General features: G+C 39.7%; 2 protein-coding genes and 4 long non-coding RNA genes across 6 annotated transcripts; 2 read left to right on the top strand and 4 right to left on the bottom strand.

Moving 5' to 3' along the window:
* Window positions 1-590: 590 nt before the first annotated feature.
* LOC136246121 (uncharacterized) lies at window positions 591-4,199 on the bottom strand. Its single transcript, XR_010696247.1, has 3 exons — window positions 4,148-4,199; window positions 864-958; window positions 591-811 (listed from the first exon to the last, which is right to left on the bottom strand). It is a non-coding gene; the product is annotated as an uncharacterized lncRNA (long non-coding RNA).
* A 70-nt stretch (window positions 4,200-4,269) lies between these two features.
* Window positions 4,270-7,395, top strand: LOC136246118 (uncharacterized). The gene is made up of 2 exons (XR_010696244.1): window positions 4,270-4,816; window positions 7,198-7,395. It is a non-coding gene; the product is annotated as an uncharacterized lncRNA (long non-coding RNA).
* Window positions 7,396-12,697: 5,302 nt separating this feature from the next.
* On the bottom strand, window positions 12,698-13,645 carry LOC136245925 (uncharacterized). The gene is made up of 2 exons (XM_066037377.1): window positions 13,628-13,645; window positions 12,698-13,435 (listed from the first exon to the last, which is right to left on the bottom strand). The coding sequence occupies exons 1-2, from the start codon at window positions 13,643-13,645 to the stop codon at window positions 12,698-12,700; spliced, it is 756 nt and encodes a 251-aa protein (XP_065893449.1).
* Window positions 13,646-13,754: 109 nt separating this feature from the next.
* On the bottom strand, window positions 13,755-17,283 carry LOC136246122 (uncharacterized). Its single transcript, XR_010696249.1, has 4 exons — window positions 16,313-17,283; window positions 15,461-15,661; window positions 14,928-15,037; window positions 13,755-14,354 (listed from the first exon to the last, which is right to left on the bottom strand). It is a non-coding gene; the product is annotated as an uncharacterized lncRNA (long non-coding RNA).
* Window positions 17,284-22,402: 5,119 nt separating this feature from the next.
* Window positions 22,403-23,633, top strand: LOC136246120 (uncharacterized). Its single transcript, XR_010696246.1, has 3 exons — window positions 22,403-22,503; window positions 22,556-22,632; window positions 22,684-23,633. It is a non-coding gene; the product is annotated as an uncharacterized lncRNA (long non-coding RNA).
* Window positions 23,634-26,450: 2,817 nt separating this feature from the next.
* LOC136245926 (uncharacterized) lies at window positions 26,451-27,506 on the bottom strand. Its single transcript, XM_066037378.1, has one exon. It carries the CDS (start codon window positions 27,504-27,506, stop codon window positions 26,451-26,453), a length of 1,056 nt encoding a protein of 351 aa, XP_065893450.1.
* Window positions 27,507-27,730: the final 224 nt, after the last annotated feature.

A 27,730-nucleotide genomic window follows, 5' to 3' on the forward strand; every position in this document is an offset into this window, starting at 1 on the left:
ATGAAAGGGTCTAAGTAAACATGAAAAGGGTCTAAGTAACTTAAGACACCTCCAAAATCCACCAAATCCACTACAAAAGGGTCTAAGTTTGATTAGGGATCATAGAAAAAAAAAAGGTAAGGAAACAAGGGAGGTTGCCTACACCTGCAGATACACTAGTGAACATTTAATCCCTAATCCAGTCGATACCCCAAGATCAAGACTGAATTAGGGATTAAATGTTCACTAGTGTATCTGCAGGTGTAAGCGACCTCCCTTGTTTCCTTACTTTTTTTTCTATGATCCCTAATCAAGCTTAAAATATTTTTTCCTTTAATTTGTTTGCTTGCTTTTTTTGTAACATTATAATGACTGGTGAACCCATGCATACCGCATCAAAAGAAAGGATCGCACCTGAATTAATTTTTTCATCTTAAGGTACACCCCAGCTATCAAAAACTGCTTCAAAAGTGCAGTGGCCATTACGCTTCGCTTTCAGCTATGTTCAGTCTGTTACACAGCTCTACAGACGAAAAACAGAAGAATGCCTCTATAACAATCCAGTCACCTTGAAAATATGACGATTCTCGTGCCTCCAACTATCAAAGAATACACTCAAAGACAACACAATAGGTACATAACAGTAACTCCTACACAATTCCAGCATATTTTAATGCTAGATATGATTCTGCTCTCATCAAAACAACATTTACCCTTGATCTTAAGCTTCTTCTCTTAGCATTCAACTTGTTAATGGCAACTTGTTGCTGCCGACGTGGCATGGAATCTAGCCATACCTTCCTTTTCATTTCGTAGTGTCGATGTATAGCTCCTAAAAAACATGGTACGTATATTCAGCAATATATATTACAAGTTTAACTCACATCTAATTAGACCATCGTCAATTTCATGATCAAAATGCTCTCTCAATTGTGAATATAGAGCTTCAGCAACATTTCTATTATGCCGACTGCCATAGCTATAACATAGAACATATGCCATCCCAGTAAGAACAATTACATAACAAAAATACCCTAGTTTAAGGCAAAGAAATGCAGATGTACCTTTTAGTTTTGCTGGAATACTTAAAAGTTAACAATGAAAGCCTATTTTCCATAGGTTCCAGCCAATGTATTTTGACATCACTTTTGATTAGCTGTAAACCCATATGCTTTGGCATGGCTATAAGTTATGCTGATTTTTGAAGCTTCTGGATCAATTCTGTTCAATTATTCCTTGTTAGATAGCACTGGAACCACCAGTGGAGATAATAAGCAGGGATACATGTATTTACAACCTGCTAATTAATAATTGTGACCGTTTCAGCGAAAATCCGACTTAATTAGTGGCACACACATAATTTTTGAATAAAATGAGATTTAAAAATAGTATGTGAAATTACAAATACTTCAATAAAAAATACAAAGCTATTTACTGAACCACTACTCTGGGAAACAATCTTCAAACCCATTAAATGTATATACTATCTCATTTGCCTGCTCATGGAGAGTTTGAAAATCTTTATTTTGGGTCTGTAACTCAAAGGGTTTGAACATCATGTGCGTTTGTTTACAATGCGGCAATCGAAAACAAAATCGTCATCATTTTTTTCTTTTGAAATGCCTTCATACCTGCATGCGCAAGTCACTGCAGGGATAATACTGTACGCCAGGTGATGTACCCATGCACCCTGTACCACTTCATAGTGAGTTCTATGATCCAAATTCCTACTCGTAGACCAATCCAAACAAAAGTTATGGCTACGAATATAAGCGCCTGTAGTTTATTTCGCTGTACAAATCGATTTCTCCACTCTTCCTGCTGTCTAGCATTGCAATTCCAAATCTACTCACCGCAGCAGGCTGAAACTCTGGTAATCCATTCTTTGTACAATATAGATAAGGCTGAGATGATAAAATAATTTTAATGTGCCACTAAGTCAAGTTTTCGCTGAGATGGTCACATTTATCCCATTCACCACTGAATTTTCCAGTGGTCTATACCATCCACAACTAATCACGCTATACTAGCTTCTCTGTATGCTAAACTGCTTAGATACCATACCTTAGTCTCGCATTGCCAGACCACTCCTTTTCGTTTTCATTTGGACGGGAAAAAAGGGGTTCGAATGACACTCCCCCATAATGTAATCGCCTTTCATCATTTCTGGTTTGTGGCTTGTTATTTCGCATGCAAAATATGAACAGGCAGGTGTTACAAATAATATAATGGAATGGAATATTGTCAGTATCGAACAGTAGTTGCTGCTTACCCTTCCGGTGACTGAAGTGAGAAATAAGTTTCTAATCGACCCAATACGTCTGAGGAACATTCTATTTTGACTATAGTCCAATAATGGATCACATTCAGGCTGTCCCAACCATGACCAGGATCCTCAGAACAAGTGCGGGTATTTGAACCGGACCAGACCTTTTTTTTTCCCCATCCAAATGAAAAAGAAAAAAGTGGTCTGGCAACACGAGACTAACCATACCTCTAGTGATCGCTATAGACTAAAGACCCCTTGACTATATTGTTTATGCGAATAAAACCGCTAAGTAATTGAAGGGGTCAGAAGAAAAGGGGGACACGTGCCACTTGAAAAATTAAGTGACCATGTGGTGAGCATTAAACAGAATTTTAGGTCATAATTGAATTACTGCAACATTCCATAAGATATTAATAGAGATAGCCCTTAACTTTTAAATTCTGTTATACCAAATGACAACATTATTCACATGCCTAAAGCAAGCCATTTCATTTTTAACTGAAAAAATTCTAAAACGCACATGTCCCCTTTTCCCACTGGCCCCTTCAATTACAACACAACAGTCAAAAAATGCAGCAAAAGCAGCTAAAAGAACTAGTCAGTTACAAACAAAGTTGCTAAAGGTAAGCACTACAATCCATTTAACTATTCTAAACAGCTTACACAGCGATGGTCTTCTCAGCTGGTTTCTTCGAGATTTGCCACAATTTTTTTCAAGATTTGTGGCATCTTGCATCACACATGCATATACACACACAAGTGAGTCATGCCACACTTCTGAAAAACAACAGAATGTCGTCCTTGGCTATGTTATCCATTCCAGAAAGCTTCAAAATCAGCAGTTCTGGCACAACAAGTTTAACCAGGAAGAAACGAGACCACTGTGGGTGTGCCAATTTCAGGGTAAATGCATCGTACTATGAAACATACAGAGTAAGTTGTAGCGCTTTAGATTGTACTCAGTGCGTGTTTTATAGCGTCCAACCGGTGCGGTGAAAGGGTTAATTATGTTTAGGAGTTATGCACCTATCAATATTATCCCTCACCTCGAACTCTCCCCTCCCAGGTAATAAAGGGTTTGCACGTGAAAATCACAGTGGCACATATGGGAAAAACACATAACAACTGTTGCTAGTTGGCCATTTGTGAGGTACATTTTCAATGGCAGTGTATGGGGCGACCACTCTTGTCTGGTCACCTCGAGTAACCCACTACACGTATCTCTGCCAGAAACTGGGATAAGGTTATAGATACAAAAATTAAACAGGTAGACAATATTGGGTGCATTAGAAGGGAGCTCTTTTGTGAGGTAGACACATAATTTTCTGGCCTTGTAACCATTAACAAGTTCCACTGTATTGCGTGGGTTTGTGGGTATTGATAAAACCTGGAACGGAACAGAACCAATCAGGGGGCGTGTACAACCAAAGTTTACCTCGAAACACATTCTTACCCTTATGCTTTACTAGAAAAGTAGTGAAATTCTTTGTCTTTATCTGTATTAATGCTCTAGTGCAGGCATACAGCTAGGTAAAGGTAAAGAACTTCACTACTTTTCTAGTGAAGCATAAGGATAACAATTGGTGTACACAGTGTTTCAAAGTAAAGTCTTGCTGTGCATGCCCCCTGAATGGTTCTGTTCTATTCCATTCCGTTCTGGGTATATCAATACTCTTATTGCTTTATGCTCTAATATAAACAAACCTAGTTTTCACCTGCAGCATTATAAAGCAGCATTAGTAAAAAAAGAGAAGGTTAAAACACATTGGAGACACTAGAAAACATGTAGTCAAAATCAAGTACCCCAAGGTTGCTTATTGAAAATGGGCAAACGAAAACAGTCACAACAAAATATCTTTAGATGAATTACAGTATTATCACATACAGCAGCTGTCATACCCTTCTGATCCCTTAAATCGATTTTCTTGCTGGCTGTGAAGCAACCTTACTTATAAAGTAAGGAATCATGTAAGTAAGTGGACAAATTCCTTTCTTCGCATACCTTCAGGGTTGCCGGTAACTTCTTAGAAGCAGAAGTAACTCGTGGCTGGCTGCTACTTGGCTGGGCAACATTTGACTCTCGATGCCTGTTGTCTTATAGCCTTGACTTCTCTGTCGATATTAGCAGTAAGGACCAGCAGAGCGGCGTTTTGTCGCTGTAATTCCTGAGTGACTGTTTGTTGCTGCTGCACAATTGTGAACAGGTCTTCCTGACCCGAGGTTCCTGAAGTATCGTTTCTAATTGGGTCACGGTTTAAAATTCTTGGTGGTGCACTGCGTGATCCCCTGTCGCCTATTCCAGCAAAGTAATTACGCCCAAATCCTCCTCTTCCAGTAGCCATTCCAGTGAAATCGAATCTATATCTACCTTTACGCGGTAACGACACGTGTTGCATTAACCACCGATGTGTTAACAACATTGAGGCCATGGTATCAATAAACACTTCATTTCTTTCCCGACAGGTAAGAGATGGACAAGTCATTGTCATTTTTCAGCGAATATTCAATTGTGGTATCTTATACTGTTCGAGGTTGGGGGCTGAGAAGGGGAGTTTCTTGATGCTGATGGTTAGTTAAATTTGAATGTTTTGTGCAATCAGGGCGATTTTATTGGGACCCATGTTTTTTTAGGTACCTCCAACTTCGTTTCCTTTAATTACTGTATGTAATGCACCTATCAATGTCACGCCCCACCTACCCCAGGTCGGGCAGCAGGTGGGGATTTGTCACCCAAACTCGTCCCCAGGGTAGGGGCATTTGCAACATGGATATCCATACTTGGCCATACTGTTGTGATTTCCGGCATAATTAGTAGGGGATTTGTAACTCGAAGTTGTCCCCAGGTAGGGTTGGCATTGAAAAAATCTACCCCCTTTGGATTACCTTGTTACTTAGGGGATAAAGCCTACTAATGTCTAGTTCTAAACGGGTACGGTAGAGACCAAATGTTTTCCGTTTGCTTGCTCACAAAATTATTTAGAAACTTGCAACATCCGTAACCCCAAGACTACGCATCCCTTTTCGATAGCAGGATGACCACTATGTAATGTACCATTCATAGGAACACTGAAGCATGCTAAACAGCATCGTTGATGCTGCTGCCCATTTTTTGTAAAAAAAAACTTAAAAATCGCGAAAAATAAAAATGCGCGCTACAGAAACAGCAAGAGGAATCACCGCATTATTACCCTATGGTTTTGATGTAAACTTGGGTAGGATTGATCACCCAGAGTTGGAGGAGAAACTATCGAGGTTGATTTTTTCATTGCCTACCCTACCCCAGGGGTGGGGAATTTGTCGTCTGACTTTTGCAAATCCCCACCTCTGCCCGACCTGGGGTAGGTGGGGCTTGACATTGATAGGTGCATAAGCCAAACAAATTTTGCTATGGTGGCGGGCGGAAATTCCCTTTTTATCTGCTATAGAACTACATGTCAATTTCATAGCCAATGTGGACAATCCGTGTTTATGTTACCCCGAGTTGCTACCTCACCAGCACATGCTCATTGCTGCAATAGTCCTTGATCATGACATTACAGGTGATGTTTCTCAATAGTCCAGCTGAGAACAGTCAGCATTAATTTTAATATAAATGATGAGGAATTACCCAGTGTGCTCAACCGCACCATGCACTTGCTCATGTCTCATTAGAGTACCCATGCAGACTGTAACAATCATGTAATACTTGCAATACGTCAATTTACGGGATAATGGAAACTTTATCTTGATTGAAAAGCTGAAGGGAAACAGGAATTTTAGTTGGTTTTTTACCCGGACAATATATGCATGGAGTAGAAACAGGCTATGATACTGCTATTTGTATGTGTATGTGTGCTGGTAGGCTGGAGCAATGTGATCAAGTTTCTTGCTCAAGGATACAACAACAATAGCAAACTGGGTCTCGAACCTGCAAACTTTTGATTACCAGGCCGGTGCTCTGACCACTTGGCTGTACTGCCTCACTGGGGAAACAAGAGTCTACTGTACTGTCCATGTCTCACTAATGGATGGGGTTCATGTGGGACTTTGGGTGCCCGCACCATCATCTATGAGCATGGTACAGTCTTTCTGCAGGATACTAGCCCTACCCCAGGAGGAACCCCAGCACAGCTCCTAGTGCCTGCCTAGTGCACAGGCCTCCCAGCTTAGCAGGGTCGATGTGATCATTTTCTTTACTTTGCTTAGAGCATGGGCTAGGTAAATTTGGCCTGACTGGCATAACACCCAGTCAGGCCAAAATTTGAAGTATCAGTCTACCCAGTTGTGTAATGATGGCCTGGTATAATATGGGAAGCAACCCACTCAGCTGTAACATCGATAGATATCTGGGTGTTTACTAGGGAAGAAAAGCCCAACTGTCCTTGTCTGTTAAGGTTGTTGTGGATCATTAGGTTCTGTGACTTCTCTCTATTAGACTGAGACAGTCATCCTGCAGACTACTAGTCCTATCTCAGAAGGATTTGTCTCCAGAAGGCACCTGAGTAGTGCCCAGGCAGTCTTGCAACCCAACAACAGGGCCTCCCTCATACATACGGTTCATGCATTACATGCACATTACATGTATTGATGAGGTCCAGTCTATAATTCCGGTCCCTGCTTTTGTCCATAGCCCATCAAGTCCCATGCACCTGGCCTGAATAGCAATGCTTGTAAATGGGTACTTGGTGTCCCCAAGGCTAGATGGGTGAATGTTTCTCATGGAAGGCAGAGGACCAGGATGAAGAGTATTCCGGCTTTGGCAGTGAAAGTATATACTTCCCTGTAGTGTGTGTCTGTGCCTGTGTAGTGTGTGTACAGCCCAAAGCTACATACCTCTACGTAAGTAGGAAATGTTATCTCACACACGCTTATATATTTACCTTTTTCTGGGATAAAGTTAAGGCCTGTATGTGGGTTAGTAAGATAATTGATGCCTTTAAAGCATTGTTTAATTTTATTTTGTATTTCAGATCAAAATCTCCATAAGTAGATACTCACCGATCGTCTATCAACATAATCAAAATGACACCTGACACATTAACCTGTCCAGACTCATCTGTTTAGCTAAGAGATTTTTATGATGTAACCTCATTGTTGTATTATTGTTATTGTTATTATTTATGTTGTATGCATAGTTTACTATACATCTATGCAATTGATTTTGACAAGGTGAATATATCAAGACACACGATAGTGTGTCGTGCGGCCCAAGAAGCCGGCGCGCCACACCGTGAGTATATTAACAGGAAGAAAGAAAACGCAATTTTCACACCTATGTAGCTCTGTGATTCCTTATCCGATTGGAACCAAATTTGCTAGAGACGTGCCGCCCAGTTAGGGGAGTCTACATACCAAATTTGAAGAAAATCGCTCCAGCCATTTCCGAGATACGAGCGAACAAAATTTCGTTTTAATTTCTTCATTTTTTTTCTTCTTCATCTTCTTCACTTCGCAAAATTCGCCATAAAACACGAATGCGTGCTCGGATTGGGCTGAAATTTGGCACACTTAAAGGGCTCATTAAGGCGGATCTCCATACCAACTTTGGTAGGAATCCGATGAACATTCACAGAGTTATTACCAATTATTTGCGTAAAATAAGGTTGAAGGTCTGTCACGCCTACAGGGTAAACCCCTTGGAGGAATCACTTGAAAATTGATATGTAGATGGAGCAACCATCGTAGGAGTGCCTTTTTGTGGATTGAAAGGAATCGGGATAAAGACCATGGAGATATGACACAAAACCCAACCTGTGTCAAAATTACGCGATCGATTTTTATGAATAAAAAAACTATTAGTTTTCGTGTCTACCAGGCAAACCGCTTAGAGCAACGAGTATGTAGCTGGAATAATCATCATAGAAAGTTCTTGCAGTAGTACAGAAGAATCACATTACAAATCACTGAGTTATGATTCGAAAGGCAACTACGTGCAGCAACTGCGAGATCGAGATACTCTAATAGAACAGTCACCCTAATAAAGCATTCAGCTGCATGTATGATTTACTCAGTTATATTACATTGCAAGTTATTCTGTAGGGAATTCAGCTACAAACAAGTCACCCTGTAGTCAGATCAGCTAGAAGAAGGTACCTAATAGAGAGTTCAGCTACAAAGAAGCCATCATGTGGAGAGTTCAGCTCAAATAAATCACCCTGTAGAGAATTCAGCTACAAACAAATTGCCCTGTAGAGAGATCAGCTAGAAGAAGTTACCTTGTAGAGAGTTCAATTACAAAGAAACAATCATGCAAAGAGTTTAGCTGCAAACAAATCACCCAGTAGAAAGTTCCGCTATGAACAGATCACACTGTAGAGAGTTCAGTTAGAAACAAGTCATCCTGTAGAGAGATCAGCTAGAAGAAGTCACTTTGTAGAGAGTTCAGCTACAAAGAAACCACCATGTAAGAGAGTTCAGCTGCAAACAAATCACCTGTACAGAGATCAGCTATAAACAAGTCATCCTGTAGAGAGTTCAGCTAGAAGAAGTTACACTGTAGAGAGTTCAGTTACAAAGAAACTACCATGTAGAGAGTTCAGCAGCAAACAAATTGCCCTGTAGAGAATTCAGCTACAAACAAATCACCCTGTAGAAAGATCAGCTAGAAGAAGTTACCTTGTAGAGAGTTCAGCTACAAACAAATCACCCTGTAGAGAGTTTAGCTAGAAGAAGTTACATTGTAGAGAGTTCAGTTACAAAGAAACCACCATGTAGAGAGTTCAGCTGCAAACAAATCACCCTATAGAGAATTCAGCTACAAACAAATCACCCTGTAGAGAGTTCAGCTAGAAACAAGTTACACTGTAGAGAGATCAGCTAGAAACAAGACACCCTGTAGAGAGTTCAGCTAGAAGAAGTCACGTTGTAGAGAGTTCAGCTACAAAGAAGCTACCATGTAGAGAGTTCAGCAGCAAACAAATTGCCCTGTAGAGAATTCAGCTACAGACAAATCACCTTGTAGAAAGATCAGCTAGAAGAAGTTACCTTGTAGAGAGTTTAGCAACAAACAAATCACCCTGTAGAGGGTTTAGCTACAAACAAGTCACCCTGTAGAGAGTTCAGCTAGAAGAAGTTACATTGTAGAGAGTTCAGCTACAAAGAAACTACCATGTGGAGAGTTCAGCAGCAAACAAATTGCCCTGTAGAGAATTCAGCTAGACAAATTACCTTGTAGAAAGATCAGCTAGAAGAAGTTACCTTGTAGAGAGTTCAGCTACAAACAAATCACGCTGTAGAGAGTTCAGCTAGAAGAAGTTACATTGTAGAGAGTTCAGTTACAAAGAAACCACCATGTAGAGAGTTCAGCTGCAAACAAATCACCCTATAGAGAATTCAGCTACAAACAAATCACCCTGTAGAGAGTTCAGCTAGAAACAAGTTACACTGTAGAGAGATCAGCTAGAAACAAGTCACCCTGTAGAGAGTTCAGCTAGAAGAAGTCACATTGTAGAGAGTTCAGCTACAAAGAAACTACCATGTACAGAGTTCAGCTGCAAACAAATTGCCCTGTAGAGAATTCAGCTAGACAAATTACCTTGTAGAAAGATCAGCTAGAAGAAGTTACCTTGTAGAGAGTTCAGCTACAAACAAATCATGCTGTAGAGAGTTCAGCTAGAAGAAGTTACATTGTAGAGAGTTCAGTTACAAAGAAACCACCATGTAGAGAGTTCAGCTGCAAACAAATCACCCTATAGAGAATTCAGCTACAAACAAATCACCCTGTAGAGAGTTCAGCTAGAAACAAGTTACACTGTAGAGAGATCAGCTAGAAACAAGTCACCCTGTAGAGAGTTCAGCTAGAAGAAGTCACATTGTAGAGAGTTCAGCTACAAAGAAACTACCATGTACAGAGTTCAGCTGCAAACAAATTGCCCTGTAGAGAATTCAGCTACAGACAAATCACCTTGTAGAAAGATCAGCTAGAAGAAGTTACCTTGTAGAGAGTTCAGCTACAAACAAATCACCCTGTAGAGAGTTCACCTAGAAGAAGTTACATTATAGAGAGTTCAGTTACAAAGAAACTACCATGTAAAGAGTTCAGCTACAAACAAATCACCCTGTAGAGAGTTCAGCTAGAAACAAGTCACCCTGTAGAGAGATCAGCTAGAAACAAGTCACCCGTAGAGAGTTCAGCTAGAAGAAGTTACATTGTAGAGAGTTCAGCTACAAAGAAACTACCATGTAGAGAGTTCAGCAGCAAACAAATTGCCCTGTAGAGAATTCAGCTACAGACAAATCACCTTGTAGAAAGATCAGCTAGAAGAAGTTACCTTGTAGAGAGTTCAGCTACATACAAATCACCCTGTAGAGGGTTCAGCTACAAACAAGTCACCCTGTAGAGAGTTCAGCTAGAAGAAGTTACATTGTAGAGTGATCAGCTAGAAACAAGACACCCTGTAGAGAGTTCAGCTAGAAGAAGTTACATTGTAGAGAGTTCAGCTACAAAGAAACTACCATGTACAGAGTTCAACTGCAAACAAATTTCCCTGTAGAGAATTCAGCTACAAACAAATCACCCTGTAGAAAGATCAGATAGAAGAAGTTACCTTGTAGAGAGTTCAGCAACAAACAAATCACCCTGTAGAGAGTTCAGCTAGAAACAAGTCACCCTGTAGAGAGTTCAGCTAGGAGAGGTTACATTGTAGAGAGTTCAGCTACAAAGAAACTACCATGTAGAGAGTTCAGCTGCAAACAAACAAATTGCCCTGTAGAGAGTCAGACAAGCAAATCACCCTGTAGAAAGATCAGCTAGAAGAAGTTACCTTGTAGAGAGTTCAGCTACAAACAAATCACCCTGTAGAGGGTTCAACCACAAACAAGTCACCCTGTAGAGAGTTCAGCTAGAAGAAGTTACATTGTAGAGAGTTCAGCTACAAACAAATCACCCTGTAGAGAGTTCAGCTAGAAACAAGTTACACTGTAGAGAGATCAGCTAGAAACAAGTTACCCTGTAGAGAGTTCAGCTAAAAGAAGTCACATTGTAGAGAGTTCAGCTACAAAGAAACTACCATGTAAGAGTTCAGCTGCAAACAAATTGCCCTGTAGAGAATTCAAGCTACAAACAAATCACCCTGTAGAAAGATCAGCTAGAAGAAGTCACCTTGTAGAGAGTTCATCTACAAACAAATCACCCTGTAGAGAGTTCAGCTACAAACAAGTCGTCCGGTAGAGAGATCAGCTAGAAGGACCACCTTGCAGAGAGGTTAGCTACAAAGAAATCACCCTGCTTCATCTTTTCTTCTTCCTGTAGTATAGAAAAAATGACAGGTTAAAAAGCCCTAAAGCCGTTTATGGCCGGCTTTGGGGTATACAAATACAAAAAGAAGTGAAATCTAATCCAAAACAGCCAAGCTGTAAAAAAAGAGTGCGGCCCTGATAAAGGCTATGGTGAAAAAAGATGTGAAATCCAAGGTGGCGGCCAAGAAATGGCTGTGATGGTAGGTTAATGGTAAAAATTTTAATAACAACAATTCAGGTGAATTTGGTGCCGCTTGGTCTTGGCACAAAATTCACCTGACTTGTCGTTATTAAAATTTTTACCATTAACCTACCATCACAGCCATTTCTTGGCCGCCACCTTGGATTTCACATCTTTTTTCACCATAGCCTTTATCAGGGCCGCACTCTTTTTTTACAGCTTGGCTGTTTGGATTAGATTTAATTATGATCAATGTCATTTCATAATAATTAGTCATGGGCAAAATGATAGGAACTGCTTGACTGGGTACAAGCACTGCAGAGCTCATTTAGTGTAATATTACATTGACACCATTTTCTTGCCCCAAAGAACATCGAGGTTTCACTGTATATACACAATAATAATTATAGTTACAGTGACAAATATAACGGTCAGACACCTGACATTTACCGTCCATTTAGGCTGCATGTCTGACCATAATTTTTATTTATTTATTTGAGGCTCGTCATGGATTTTATCTCCCGCTTTCTCCACCTTTTCAAACACACTTTCTGTAACAACTTTAAACAGGCTGTAGGACCAGGTGTACTATAGCACTTGTGCTGTGAAGTCTTAACAAATAATGAAATTAGATCAGACATAATGTCCTAGCAATGAAAGGAACAAGGGTAGAACCTAAGGGATATTGTTCACTTATTTGGTTTATGGCTTGCACAGCTAATAAAACTACCACTTTGTTGCTATAGGAGACACTACATTCTTACAATCCAAATGGGGTGACCATGAATGTACTAGGCCTACTCCCATCCAAGCAGCAACACCTATATGTACCCCACAACAACAGTGCTAGATGATGTCTACAGACTCAGTAATGTACAGTTCAAATGTCCTGACATGACCAATCAAACTTGCTCATGATAGCAGTCGTAGGACATTATGGTGGATCAACTGTGAAATGTTATTTGTCACTGATTTGCATCTTTAACATCTTTCAACAACTGGTGTGGTATTGATCATGACTACTTGACTATCACTAGCCGGTGTGGTGTTGACTACTTGACTATCACTAGAGGTGGTGTGGTGTTGACTACTTGACTATCACTAGGCGGTGTGGTGTTGACTACTTGACTATCACAGGCCGGTGTGGTATTGACTACTTGACTATCACAGGCCGGTGTGGTATTGACTACTTGACTATCACAAGCCGGTGTGGTATTGACTGCTTGACTATCACAGGCCGGTTTGGTATTGACTACTTGACTATCACAGGTCGGTGTGGTATTGACTACTTGACTATCACTAGCCGGTGTGGTATTGACTACTTGACTATCACAGCCCGGTGTGGTATTGACTACTTGACTATCACTAGGCGGTGTGGTATTGACTACTTGACTATCACTAGCCGGTGTGGTGTTGACTACTTGACTATCACTAGCCGGTGTGGTATTGACTACTTGACTATCACAGGCCGGTGTGGTATTGACTACTTGACTATCACTAGGCGGTGTGGTATTGACTACTTGACTATCACTAGCCGGTGTGGTGTTGACTACTTGACTATCACTAGCCGGTGTGGTATTGACTACTTGACTATCACAGGCCGGTGTGGTGTTGACTACTTGACTATCACAGGCCGGTGTGGTGTTGACTACTTGACTATCACAGGCTGGTGTAGTGTTGACTACTTGACTTGCATTATAGTTACAAGAGTCAGAGGTGCTATCTCTTGCTTGGAACAATGGGTTCACTTTATAATTTAGGAAAGGTTTTTTCAAAGAAAAAATACAATTCTAATGTACAAAATCTATTTTATCATAAAATGTAAATTACTATGATTGAAAGAGGATTGTGCAGCTAGTTACTCTGTTTAAGTTGAGTTACAGTAAAACCTGTGCATTTGGCTAAGGGATCTTTACTTACTGGAACTCACATTTCCTGTTTATCAAGCTGGGTCATGCTAGCTACATGAATGTTTTACTAACTTTAACAACTTGAATCATGTGCGGACGCACTCCACATTATCCTACATGCATCGTGATATTACTGTTGCTTAGCAACCAGATTATATAGAAATTTTTATACCTTTGTGATCATACATTTTATCAAACCATAACATTAAGTAACATTCTACATAACATAACATTCACATGTGAGGATATTCTCACATCTCTCCGGTAGGGCTGAGCAACACTACCGTTTTGGCAATATATCATGATATCTAATAAAAATTTTGTATTGTGATATTTTGTTAACCATTATCGTGATATTGTTTTTGCTTGTTGTGACATTTAAAAACCATAGATTAGGATCTGAAAAACCTTGTACTTGGTAGAACCATCCATCTTGCAAACCATAAATTACAAGCCCTTATAACATTACCACCACAAAGTACTGTAATTGTCAAAAAGTGACCTTGACTACTGTTACTGTAAGAAGTTATCTTGTGATTTTCTACTCTATCCAGTCTTTATTTACTATAGCAACGTGAAGTAGTGAATACAGTATTGATTGTGATACTAAAAACGTAGTATTGCTCAGCTCTACTCTCCAGGACATGACATGACAGTTAACATTCTAGCACTTCATTGAAAAACGTGGTCACAATTATGCGTATATCTGATTCTGTGGATATTTGAAAAACTATAGTCATTTACATCAATAAATTGTTTTATACAAGGAAGTCTTTATAATGTCATATCATTTTCACACCTAAAGAAATGTAGTACACACTTAATAAATAATGTTAAAAATTATACAATCTGTACATTATACATGTCAATGTGCAGTAATTATGGGTAAACAGCATGGCAAGTTAAGTACGTAGTTCTGCCCAAGGAGGATTTTCTGGTCAGACTTGCTCACTTAAATGGAGCTACGTAAATCACAGAAAGCAGTATAAGTAACAGGTATGTGTTTTCCAACAGCATTGATCACTGTTATAGCACATTGCATCGCTTATAAGCTTCCATGAAATTGGTCCCAAACACAGCTAAGGTGTACTTTATGACCTCATTAATAAGACCACCTCATTACAGTGACCATGTCAAGCAGGTCCCAAACACAGCTAAAGTGTACTTCATGACCTCATTAATAAGACCACCTCATTATAGTGACCATGTCAAGTAGGTCTCAAACACAGCTAAGGTGTACCGTCAAGTAGGTCCCAAACAAAACTAAAGTGTACTTCATGACCTCATTAATAAGACCATCTCATTATAGTGACCATGTCAAGTAGGTCTCAAATACAGCTAAAGTGTACTTAGCTGGTTGAGCTAAACTCACCAAGAATCCTAGATCACAGCTTTAGTTTCAACCAGTGGTAGTAGAATGAGGTTCCAATGACAGGTGTTATGCATGTTAGCCTGTCTCCAACTGCATTCAGCAGCTCAAATCTACACACGAAAATATTTCTAAATTAAACGCTATAATCAATACAATTTCATATCATGGAGACACATAATTGATACTAAAGCATATCAGATTTAACTCACTGTAACAATGAGACTAAAGCAATGAAGTAAATGTCGACAGGCTGTTGTTATATGTGGACACTTGTCACAGCATTACATGTGCAGTCACATGTCATGCTGTACTCATAACATGACATGTGACAATGATCACTACTTTGTGTCATGCTGTATTCATAACAGGACATGTGTCATGCTGTACTCATAACATGACATGTGACAATGATACTACTTTGTGTCATGCTGTACTCATAACATGACATGTGACAATGATACTACTTTGTGTCATGCTGTACTCATAACATGACATGTGACAATGACCAGGGCTATGGGGTTGATGTTGCTTACCTTGATTTTAGTAAGGCTTTTGACTCCGTGCCACATCAAAGGCTCCTTCAAAAGTTAGCTAGTTATGGATTTAGTGGTAAGCTGCTCTCTTGGCTTAGGGGATTCCTCTAAAATCATTACCAGAGAGTCATTTTGAATGGTTCCTCATCAAGTTGGTGTGCTGTGACAAGCGGTGTTCCCCAGGGATCTGTCCTGGGGCCACTATTATTTACATTATATATTAACCCTTTTTTACCAAAGTTTTCTTTTACAAAACCGCAGGTGTGAAAACTTTTATGGCTTGTGTGAACTGTGTGTGATACGAGTGGACCCCACCCATTAATTAACCCATCAAGCTATATACCGTTTGATAGCCATCTCTCTCTTCTACCAACACAGCTAGAATACTTACAGATCACACACACAACTCACGCGTTATGAAGCGAAGAAAGCGTATCTTCTCCATATCGCCATGGCATTGAAAGATGGACGCCGCCATCTTACTAATCAACGCGATGACATCACACTATTTATTTTTAGAATCCTTATCATGTGGGGAATGGAGTAATTCTAACTAAAGCCTCCTAGTAGCAGGGAGAAGGCGAACATTGAGTTTTAAACAGGTATTATTGTTTTGTATACGCTATTTTATATTGCCAAATGCCATAACTTGCCCATGCTTCTTCCTATCGCCGAACGGTAAACTTCATTGGAAGCGCCCGGTCCTTCTGAGCAGTTTGCTAGCAATTTCAGCTTCATAGCCCCTAGGAAAAAGGAGTTATGGCTCCGTTTATAAAGGGCACTCGTTATGGCAATATATTAGCCATTCGATAATAAAGGGTTAATGACATACCAAACATCGTTCATACTGACTTGAGTTTCTTTGCTGACGACTCTAAAGTTTACACAGTGATTAAGACACTTGAGGATACCCACAAGCTACAGGCAGACCTTGACAGTATCCAAAACTGGTGTCATATATGGTTATTGAGATTAAACTTACTGAAGTGTAAAGTTATGCATGTGGGGAATTCTCACATTGTTGCTGAATACGTTCTGTGTGATAATTCTGGTGAACAAGTTAAACTGACTGAAGTTGACCATGAGAAAGATCTTGGAGTCTGGATTAGTAGTGACCTCAAATCATCTCTACATTGCTCTAAGGCAGTAGCATCTGCTATGAGAGTTCTCTCCATGATCAGAAGGACATTTGTCAACATTTCAAAAGAACTGTTTGTGTTTCTTTATAAGACATATGTTAGGCCGCACTTGGAATACTGTGCATCTATATGGAGCCCCAGTCTTGGTAAAGATATTGACGCATTGGAAAAAGTTCAGAAGCGGGCTACAAAGCTGGTTAGGGGCCTTAGACACTTACCATATGAGCAGAGGTTGAAGTCTTTAGACTTTTATACCTTATTTCGTCGACGCCTACGTGGTGACCTCATTGAGGTCTTCAAGATACTGAATGGGTATTATGAGATTGATCCTACGAAGTTCTTTACTTTAACTGGTGTCAGCAACACTAGAGGTCATAACATGAAGCTTTTCAAGTCACACACCAGACTGAATATCAGAACTAACTTCTTTACTCAACGTATCATTAATAGCTGGAATGGTTTACCGCAGGAAGTGGTCTCAGCTCATACCATTGCTTCCTTCAAGTCCATGTTAGATAACTATTGGTCGAGTTCAGGATATGGATATGAACAAAGGCTTACAGCCTAATTCTACATAATTGTTTGTACTGTATGTATATCCATACAATTAATAATAATAATAATAATGATCACTACTTTGTGTCATGCTGTACTCATAACATGACAGGTGACAATGATCACTACTTTGTGTCATGCTGTACTCATAACATGACATATCACAATGCCCACTACTTTGTGTCATGCTGTACTCATAACATGACATGTGACATTGATCACTACTTTGTGTCATGCTGTACTCATAACATGACAGGTGACAATGATCACCTTGTGTTGGTATGATAATCAATATCACATGTCATGTTATCATGAGCACTACATGATCATCATAAACACACAAGTTCATCAGGTTAGGCTGCAGCACAAGTTACTATTATAATTTCAGTGTTGGCAACTGTTTTGTATTTTTGTAAATTTTCTGTTATACAAGGTACTATGGTTATACTTTGTTCAATGCCTATAAACAGTTCTTAACAACTCTGAATTCACCAAAGATGTAAAAGTACAGTGACCTTCTACAGACTTCCCTGGTATGCAATGGCTGAAGGAGGTCAGAAGCATGCCTATGAGCAAAATTGGTTTGTATTGTAAAGCAGAATGAACCTTTCTCTGTGCTGAGATACTACTTGATGCATTAAATATTTGTGATTGCTTGGCAACTGGGCATTGAGTTCCACTGATAAAGGAAGGTAATAATTTAAAACTCAGACTCTCTAGATATCATGAAAAGATGCTGTAAATCAATCTGTTGACGAGTGAAAAGTTCTGCTCAACAAAGAAACATCCAAGGAGGTACTGTTCATTACATACTTAATGACTGTAGAGATAATACGAGATTTGAAAGACAAAGACAACATTTACGACACCCACATAAATAAATACTGGTGACCAAAGAAATATAGTATGAAGCGATACTCCTATGGCTGAAATTGGAGTGAACAGTCTTGGAAAGCAAGGCTGTTAAATAGATACTGGAGTGCTGGAAAGGTGAAGTAGTTTATCTTTTGCTTTCATACATTTACAAGATTCACTACAGTAAGTGACTAAATGTAATCTAAATGACCTCATTTACTAAAATGATAACAACCTTATTTATAGTGACCATGTCGAGTAAGTCCCAAACACAGCTAAGGTGTTCTTCATGACCTCATTAATAAGACAATCTCATAATAGTGACCTTGTCAAGTAGGTACCAAACACAGCTAAGGTGTACTTTATGACCTCATTAATAAGACCACCTCATTATAGTGACCATGTCAAGTAGGTCCCAAACACAGTTAAGGTGTACTTCATGACCTCATTAATAAGACCACCTCATTATAGTGACCATGTCAAGTAGGTCTCAAATACAGCTAAAGTGTACTTAGCTGGTTGAGCTAAACTCACCAAGAATCCTAGATCACAGCTTTAGTTTCAACCAGTGGTAGTAGAATGAGGTTCCAATGACAGGTGTTATGCATGTTAGCCTGTCTCCAACTGCATTCAGCAGCTCAAATCTACACACGAAAATATTTCTAAATTAAACGCTATAATCAATACAATTTCATATCATGGAGACACATAATTGATACTAAAGCATATCAGATTTAACTCACTGTAACAATGAGACTAAGGCAATGAAGTAAATGTCGACAGGCTGTTGTTATATGTGGACACTTGTCACAGCATTACATGTGCAGTCACATGTCATGCTGTACTCATAACATGACATGTGACTATGATCACTACTTTGTGTCATGCTGTATTCATAACATGACATGTTACAATGATCACTACTTTGTGTCATGCTGTACTCATAACATGACATGTGACAATGATCACTACTTTGTGTCATGCTGCACTCATAACAGGACATGTGACATTGATCACTACTTTGTGTCATGCTGTACTCATAACATGACATATCACAATGCCCACTACTTTGTGTCATGCTGTACTCATAACATGACATGTGACATTGATCACTACTTTGTGTCATGCTGTACTCATAACATGACAGGTGACAATGATCACCTTGTGTTGGTATGATAATCAATATCACATGTCATGTTATCATGAGCACTACATGATCATCATAAACACACAAGTTCATCAGGTTAGGCTGCAGCACAAGTTACTATTATAATTTCAGTGTTGGCAACTGTTTTGTATTTTTGTAAATTTTCTGTTATACAAGGTACTATGGTTATACTTTGTTCAATGCCTATAAACAGTTCTTAACAACTCTGAATTCACCAAAGATGTAAAAGTACAGTGACCTTCTATAGACTTCCCTGGTATGCAATGGCTGAAGGAGGTCAGAAGCATGCCTATGAGCAAAATTGGTTTGTATTGTAAAGCAGAATGAACCTTTCTCTGTGCTGAGATACTACTTGATGCATTAAATATTTGTGATTGCTTGGCAACGGGGCCACTGATAAAGGAAGGTAATAATTTAAAACTCAGACTCTCTAGATATCATGAAAAGAGATCAATCTGTTGACGAGCGAAAAGTTCTGTCAAGATTATGGAACAAAGCACTACCTGTTGTACTGCATCATTTACAGTCATTTCAGAATACATAAAAATTATATAGCCATTGTTCTCTTTATAGCACATATCACCTTATTACCTAAAGTCCAAGCCACAGCAGTTAATTAGCACTCGTATTCTCATGAAGGAGCTCCTTGGCACTTCCTCACCTGGGAATGCAGTCATTGTCAATAGCAAGGCAGCATGCGTCCATCATTACACTCATCCGCAACTTTCTTGCAGGCATTTAGTGGGAAACACACAGTGACCATGGTATGTCAAAAGCATTAATATCCCTTTAAGGACCACAGAAATGTACACAGTGTCTACCCTGAAAGACCGCACGTTTTCCGTATTTCACACTTTTATTTATATAACAAAATGTTTGCAGTGCCAGAAACAGCCTACTGAAACACTACTGTTAATACAACATACATCAAAAGATTCGCCAATGACCCCCACTAGAGAATTCATAGGGGGATTATAGGGGTGTTATAGGGGGATCCACCCATCAAGTATTCCTAAGGTGTGGGGTATTTGTCACTGCTAAAATTCTATCATTTTATTTTATACCTTTTAGTGGTGGTTTCGTGTCAGTCTAAAGATAGCAGCAACATTTGAGCAGGGGAATTTTAGTGGGGCATTTTCCTCTCCAAATTTTCAATTCCCACTCAATCCTTACCTCGCTTGTACTTGGGTAGGGACATAACATTGATAGGTGCATAATGATGGGTTAAAGCATAGATATACACGCCCCTATGGATGTAAAACTAATAAGCACCACCTGACCTAAGGTAGATTCGCACCCGTAGTGAAAAGACTGCCATGTTTGTCTACATGTTGTCTCGACGATAAAAGCTTTTAATGGTCTTGAAACTCTTGTGAGGGACTCACTATTCATTGCAGTGTATTGAAACTTATATTTAAGTGGTTGCACCTTTGTGCAGGTTATTATGGACGATGGAAACTGCATGGTGATGAAATTCGCGATATCACCAAAATTCAAAATACAGATTAGTATACGCACCTTACAATAAAAGAACAAGGTCAGAAGGTAGTTCTTCACTGTATTTGTCTGATAACGTGTAGACAAAAATGGCTCACCAGGAATCAAACATGAAAACTAACAAGTGTCTGTAAATTTTGCCAGCAGAAATACTTATTAAATTACAATCACCAGTGCTGTGTAAGGTCTATTAAAGATTTACAAGGGGGTGTCACTCCAATAGACACTGTACTATGATCTGCAATCACGGTCAAAACAACAGCTCAAAGGCAATTTTACAAGAAAGACAATGATCAAGCTGCTTTCAAAGCTTTTGCGAGTAGTAGTGTATAACAATATAGCGTAAATTTATGGATTAAGATCAGAGGTCAAGACAGAATTTCAACGAAAGTCAATGGTCAAAAGCAAAAATCGATCTCACTGGCTTTGACCGCAGTCGCAGATTGTAGTACAGAGGTTATTGGAGTGATACCCCCTTGATATATCTTCTCACAATGCTGAAAACAAAAATAGCAGATTTTTTCAGGTGTGAAACTAGGGTAGGACCATTGCCTTTCTGTAGAAACATATGCCCTCACCTGATTATGCACTTATCAATGTCAAGCCCCACCCCCAAGTACGGGGAGGGTGGGGATTTGACCTGTGTTAAGTCAAATTCCTGTATGTGGGGACAAGCAGCCAGATCAAATCCCCACCTAAAACAGTGGGGATTTGGTGTTTCTTAGCAGAGATCTAGTAAATGCTTGTTCAATTTCCCACCCCTCGGGCAAAATTTTGGTTCAAATCCCCTCCTAATACCCCACATCGCCCATACTGGGGGGAGGTGGGGCTTAACATTGCTAGGTGCATTAGTTTCACATCCATAGGGGTGTGTATTATCTATGGTTAAAGTAGCATTCGTGGTGGGGAATAAATAGAATTACCACCATATCATAATCAATGCGTGTGTAGTGAGGTGTACAGGCAAGTTTACAGTTAAGCCATCCGTGATTTCACCATACACACTGTAACATAAGTGAAGCTCAGTGCTTGAAATAAGGCAAGAAAAATGCTAGGACATAGCGTCGGAACAAAACTATGTTTGATCAGACATTGCGGAACTTGGTCGGACGTTCAAAAGATTTTTATTAAGGAATATGACATGGATTTAGTCTGGGTAGAAAAGATTGGGCATTATGTCCAACCATAAAGAAACATGCTCGGACAAACACCAAATTTGGTCAGAAAATGTCCAATGTCCGACCATTACTTCAAACACTGGAAGCTGGGGCTGAAATTACTTAGGAAGAACAAACTGTACTAAATGTAGCTCACATAACAGGCAGGGATTTTTCTACAAAATAATTTCTGGGGGGGGGCAAAACAGGTCTTTCAAAATTAGAGGGGGGGGGGGAGAACGTAAATTATGTTCTCAACTGATATGTACATATGTACATAGCTCACAGAATACAATACAGCATAAAGAATTGCTTGTAAAACTGCATGGCTATTAGACATAGAGGTGTACTGTCATGGTGTGCGAAGCACAAGCCTTCTAGGGGGGTCTGGGGCATGCCCCCCCCCCCCCCCCCCCCCCGTCTATAATACTCTCTATACTTACTTGCAGGTTGTCCCATCTAGAAGAAATAGTGACGAAGCGATCTGGTTGATGTCTCTCTCGCGTCTCTCGGTCCCTATATGTCTGGTTATACGCACCTCTAAAATCCATGGTAGAAAATACTGCACGTGACCACATTTACCACGAGGCACGAGGAGGAGGCATTTTACCGAATAAAGTTTATGTAAATGTACTGCCTTTATCTTTGGGAGACTAGTACACATCTCATCAGGTAATTTTTTTTTTCGTTGGTAATGATGTCTTTAAAGTTGTCCATGTTCCAGACGATGCCCATCTAACGTATTGGGAAGATGGCCTTGCAACTTCATGAGCGATGAATCAAGTATCCTATTTGTACAAGGTGTGTTCACTACTATGGTGCTTAATCTACACCATTTGTGTTTTTATATAGTGAGGATTTTTCAGCTACCTATTGATTTACAGCCGGATGGGCTGCTCCCCCAGTTGACACCATGCCACCAGGTTTCCATAACAGCTCAATAGACTGGAGCAATGTGAGTAAAGTTTCTTGCTCAAGAAACAACAGCATCACTTAAGTTGGCTTGACTGGGAATTGAACCTGGAACCTTTTGATTACCAGGCTGAGGCTTTACCAACTAGGCTATTGTTCACCAGCGTGTCCTGTAGCCAGCAGCACACCTGGTTACTGTAATTGTTTTGGAAAAAGTTTGTGTCTGCTTGTCTGTACACTTCCGGCCACATGAGCTAAATGTATAATGGCAAAAGTAGCAAGGAGGTAATAATTAAAAGCTAATCTAAGTCTGTACTAACCTTCCACACACACATAAACTAGCTTTGCTCTCAGCTGGCTTCTCGACTTAGAAATATGTGGAGGGGAAAGCAGGAATGGTGACCTTTACAAAACATCTTGAGCAGTCTTCCCTGCTGCTTTATAGATGTTTAACAATGTTGAAGCAACAGTATAAGCCTCTTAGGCTACCAGGGATAGCATATTCTTCGAGCTGAATAGGGGGCTTGTCCTGTACTTACACGACCAAAGTAGCTTCGTGGCTTCCTCCTAATAATCTGTGCAAGAAAACATGATGGACTACAAAACAGTTAAGAAGATAATTCTGTGAGTAATTTGTATTTTGAAGAGGTTTGTTCAAGTTACGCTTCCTTAGCAGTGCATAGCAACGCAATTAACGAAATACAAATAATTCATCAAATACGAAATACATTCGATAATACAAATCCTAGCAAAGTCTACCTAACCAGTAGCATTTATAACCTTTATACATCATGAATTAATTGCTGTGCATTAGTGCCTGGTTTTTAGATGTAAACATCAACTTGTTTCAGTAGGGCTTGCTACTGTGTGAGGATCGATATACTCTAATAGAGCAGTCACATAAAATACTTTAATAAAACAGTCAGTAACGGCTAAAATAGTTAAATTTTAATTTTTTTTCAGACCTGCTGGGTCACTATCAGAAGGCTAACAATCCTTGAAACATTATTAATTTGGCATGGCCTTATTAAGTTTTTTTTGTTTTTTTTTGTGTCCAGATCTACGATAATTAGTTTTTCATATTAATCCTTTAGGCAAAGGCTATGCTGTGGTGAATTTCAGCCTCGTAATCCAAAAATGCTTTGGAGTTATAGCCCTACTAGTAGCAAAAGCAGAAAAATTGATTTGTACAACAACCAAACAGATTATAGACGCTGGCAAAAAAAGATTGTAATCTATAAGTGCAATTTGAAATAGAATCAAAATAACAAAAAATTATTTACAATTTTTATAGGGTTTTTAAATACAGTAGGTGACTTTAAAAAGGTTACATTTGGTTTTGTAAAGACCATTGTAATGTAATAGTTTTACGATGACCTTTGTAATGGTAAAAACCAAACACATCGTAATTACCATCATGTTTATAATATGTTTACATGTTTTAAACAAAACAAGTCTAGTTGCCAGTTGCATGCACAACCACACACAGAGGGGCAAGAACAAATTAAATGTGTAACTACCAGCTGGCAACAAGCTTGATAACAGCAAGGGCAGTAAAATTTGTAACTTAGTAGCTGTCATGTAGCAGTCAATTAACAAAACAATAGCTGTACAACATACAACACAACACAAGCAATCGTAATTACAATAGTAATTACTACGGCAATCGTAAAAACCAATGGTAATTACTAAGGCAATCGTAAAAACCAATGGTAATTACTAATAGTATTACCAATAGTATTACAATAGTTCTTTTTGAACCATATGTAAACTTTTTAGAGTCCCCTACTGTAATACGCAAGAGTTTCACCCATTCAATTGTTTGAATGGAGAAATGACTGTTTTATTAGGATGTTTTAATGATACTGTGTGTTCTATTAGAGTAATTGTCATTAAGCCTGTGACCGTGATATTTGAGTCTTATTGGTTTTAGTAAACCCATGATATTTGAGTCATACCAGTTTGGGTACCGCCTGATTTTTAAAATACTGCCATAACCTCTAGGCATTATGGCCCTGTGGGCATGTTTCATTCCATGTTTAGAATGTAATCAAGCTTGTGACAATGTTTGTAGGCATATGGTGATGTAGACACCTTGTGTAAACAACAGGCCTGGTAAACAAGCTTGTTTGTGGTGAATTGCACTTGGGGCTTGTTTAAACAATATTTTTATAGCGCTTACTTTAATTAAGCTTCGTCCTGATCTTAAGGAAAGAGTTGGTCCGTTATACCAGTTAGGAACTCACTCTAGTAGTTGACCCGTTATACCAGTTAGGAACTCACTCTAGTAATTCTTAAGTTAGCTGTAGGGTATGGGTTAAGCCTATGTTAGAGGGATTGGGTTGGCTAAGTGTGTAAATAAGGTGCTTTTAGTGGCTTACCCATTTTGCGAATTAGGAGAGGCACAAAAGATACTGAACTCCCTCTAGTAGTTGACCCGTTATACCAGTTGGGAAACTCCCTCTAGTTGTTTGCCCAGTGCACGGAGTAGGAACTCACTCTAGTGGTTGACCTATTTTCCAGATTGGGAGAAATGTGTAGTGGCTCTCTGAGGTAGGGGTAGGGTTGGGTTTATATTTTGTTGTATATGGAACTGAAAGTGTATTACTTATGGTTATGTATTTCCCTGTAGCTTATCTTACTCCCAGTGTACTGCGGGATTCCAAGGAGCTGCATTATTCCCGAGTTTCCTTCCTTCCTTGCAACCCTCTTCCTTCCCTACGGTGATTCCTCTGCATTTTGGAAAAGTTTGGAGTAGCATTCGCTGTTACTGATCTTGTTCAGTGGTTTAAAACATGGACAATTTATGGTCTATGCAAGGAGTTCTGCAGAAAGCCTATTATGACCTCCTAAGGAGAGTCTGCCTACTCGCCATTAAGGAGCTTGTCTTGTTACGGTGAGTTGCAGTAGTCAGTATTTGTTATTGTGTTGGGCTAAAAGTGGGGATTTTTAGTTATATTGTATATGTATGTATACTGTGTGACGGTAGTGCGAATGGGGGATACGTCATAGTTTATCGGGTGTTGAGAGATATGATGATACAATTGAATAACAGTGTGTAGGAGGTGAGGGGAAACATTGTGCCTCTCTATTGCAGACAGGGTGTTGAATCAGTCAGACATTGAGTCCGTGTGGGTACTGACATTGTATTCTTTGTACCCAGACATTGCGTCTGTCGTCAATGTGTGCTGAGACGGAGGTCTCCAGCGGTTGTATGTACATCTTGTGGTTGGGAGTCATGTAGTGGGTATGGAACGGGTCCGCAAATGAACGTCTTAGGTTGTGTGTGTATGGTCAATGAATTGGATGTTGCACTGTTTACATGTTACTAGGTAGATGACATTTGTGCTGAGACAGTGCAACTGTTCTCTAATAGGATGGGACCTGTTTGTGTTGGAACTTTTGGCAAGTGGTGATGGGTTGATAAGTTTGTCAAGGAAACAGTGGGGAAGTTGGCAGGGTTGGAATAGGGACTTAGTGTGATCTGTAGGGGGGGGGGGGGGGGGGGGGAATTTGTAGAGGGAGTTCCGTGGGGGCCAGATGTTCTGGTTGCTGGCTGTCGAGGGGTGGCAGTTTGGCTTTAAACAAGTGGGTCTTAATGCTTCTGTTGGTACGGGGTGCAAACATGGGGGTGGATCTGACTTTGTTAGAGAGACTGTTTATTCTTCTTATTTTGGGCCAGTATTTTCTGATGATTTGGGTGGCTTTTAGAGTAGTGGGGTGTATCTTGCTGAGAATACAGTTCTGGAGGAGGCTTTCTTGACAGTAGCCTTATTAAGTAGTAGGTCTCTGTCTTTGAAATGTATTTTGTTGGTGAATTTTTTAATGTAGTTAAGCGAATAGCCTCCTCTAGTCATTTGTGTTGTATATTTGTTCACAAAATGACTGAACGTCTCTCTCCTTGAATTGGTTCTGAGTAGACGTTTTGTTTCTCCTATGATGATACCCTTTTTGGTGCTCTCTGGATGGTAGGATTGGGCCTGCACATGCAGTTGAGGGTTGGTGGGCTTAATGTGGGTTTGAAAGTCGAGATTGTGTGTGGTGGAAAAATTGGGGCCCTTATAGATGTCAACGTCAAGGAATGTGATTCTTTCTCTGTTGTATTCTGCTGTGAATTTGATTGTGGGGTGGGCTTGGTTCAAGTCCCTGATAAAGTTTAGTAGGTTAGCTTCCGTGTCATCTGTTATTATGAGTACATCATCAATGTATCTCTTGTAAAAACAGATGTTGAGGGATGATTTTGAAAGAATATTGTGTTCTAGTTGACCCATGAAGATGTTTGCATAGGTTACAGCCATCTTTGTACCCATGGCGACACCATTGATTTGTTTGTACATCTGATTGTTAAATTCAAAGGTGTTGTTTTGCAGGACCAACTCTATGAATGTGATGAGTGCCTCTGTAGGAGGTTGCTCAAGTTGTAGGTTTTCTGTGGTGAGAAGGGCATGTCTGCATGCCTCAACTCCCTCTTTGTGAGGTATACACGTGTATAAAGATTTAACATCCACAGTAACCAGCCAGCTGTCCTCTGGGACGCTGAGTGAGCATAGGTTGTTGATGAGTTGGTTAGTGTCCTGGAGATAGGATGGTAGGGTACGCATGGAGTGTTGTAGCCAGTAGTCTAAGAACTGGGATATGTTCTCAGTAGGGCTGTTGCAACTAGACACGATTGGGCGGATTCTCATTGGATTTTTATGTATTTTCAAAAGGGAGTAGAATCGTGCTAGTCTGACCGTTTCCGGTGGCAGACAAAACCTATACATCTCTTCAGTTAGGAAGCCCTTTGTTTTGAATTGATTGAGAAGTGAAGTGATTTGTTCACAGAAGTGCCCCTGTTGGGTCTCCCTCTAGTTGGGTGTAGGCGAGGGGGTCTTGGAGATGGTCTTCATTGTTTTTAATGTAGTCCCATCTGTTCTGTATGACTATCGAACTGCCCTTGTCCCCATGGTTGATCACAATGTCCTTGTTATTTTTAAGTGCTATCAGT

This window comes from Dysidea avara, chromosome 15, assembly GCF_963678975.1.
Source record: "Dysidea avara chromosome 15, odDysAvar1.4, whole genome shotgun sequence".
Classification (NCBI taxonomy): Eukaryota; Metazoa; Porifera; class Demospongiae; order Dictyoceratida; family Dysideidae; genus Dysidea; species Dysidea avara.

Excerpts from the sequence above, each read along its gene's own strand:
- LOC136245926 (XM_066037378.1), bottom strand. The coding sequence starts at position 27,506 with ATGTATAGGTTTTGTCTGCCACCGGAAACGGTCAGACTAGCACGATTC.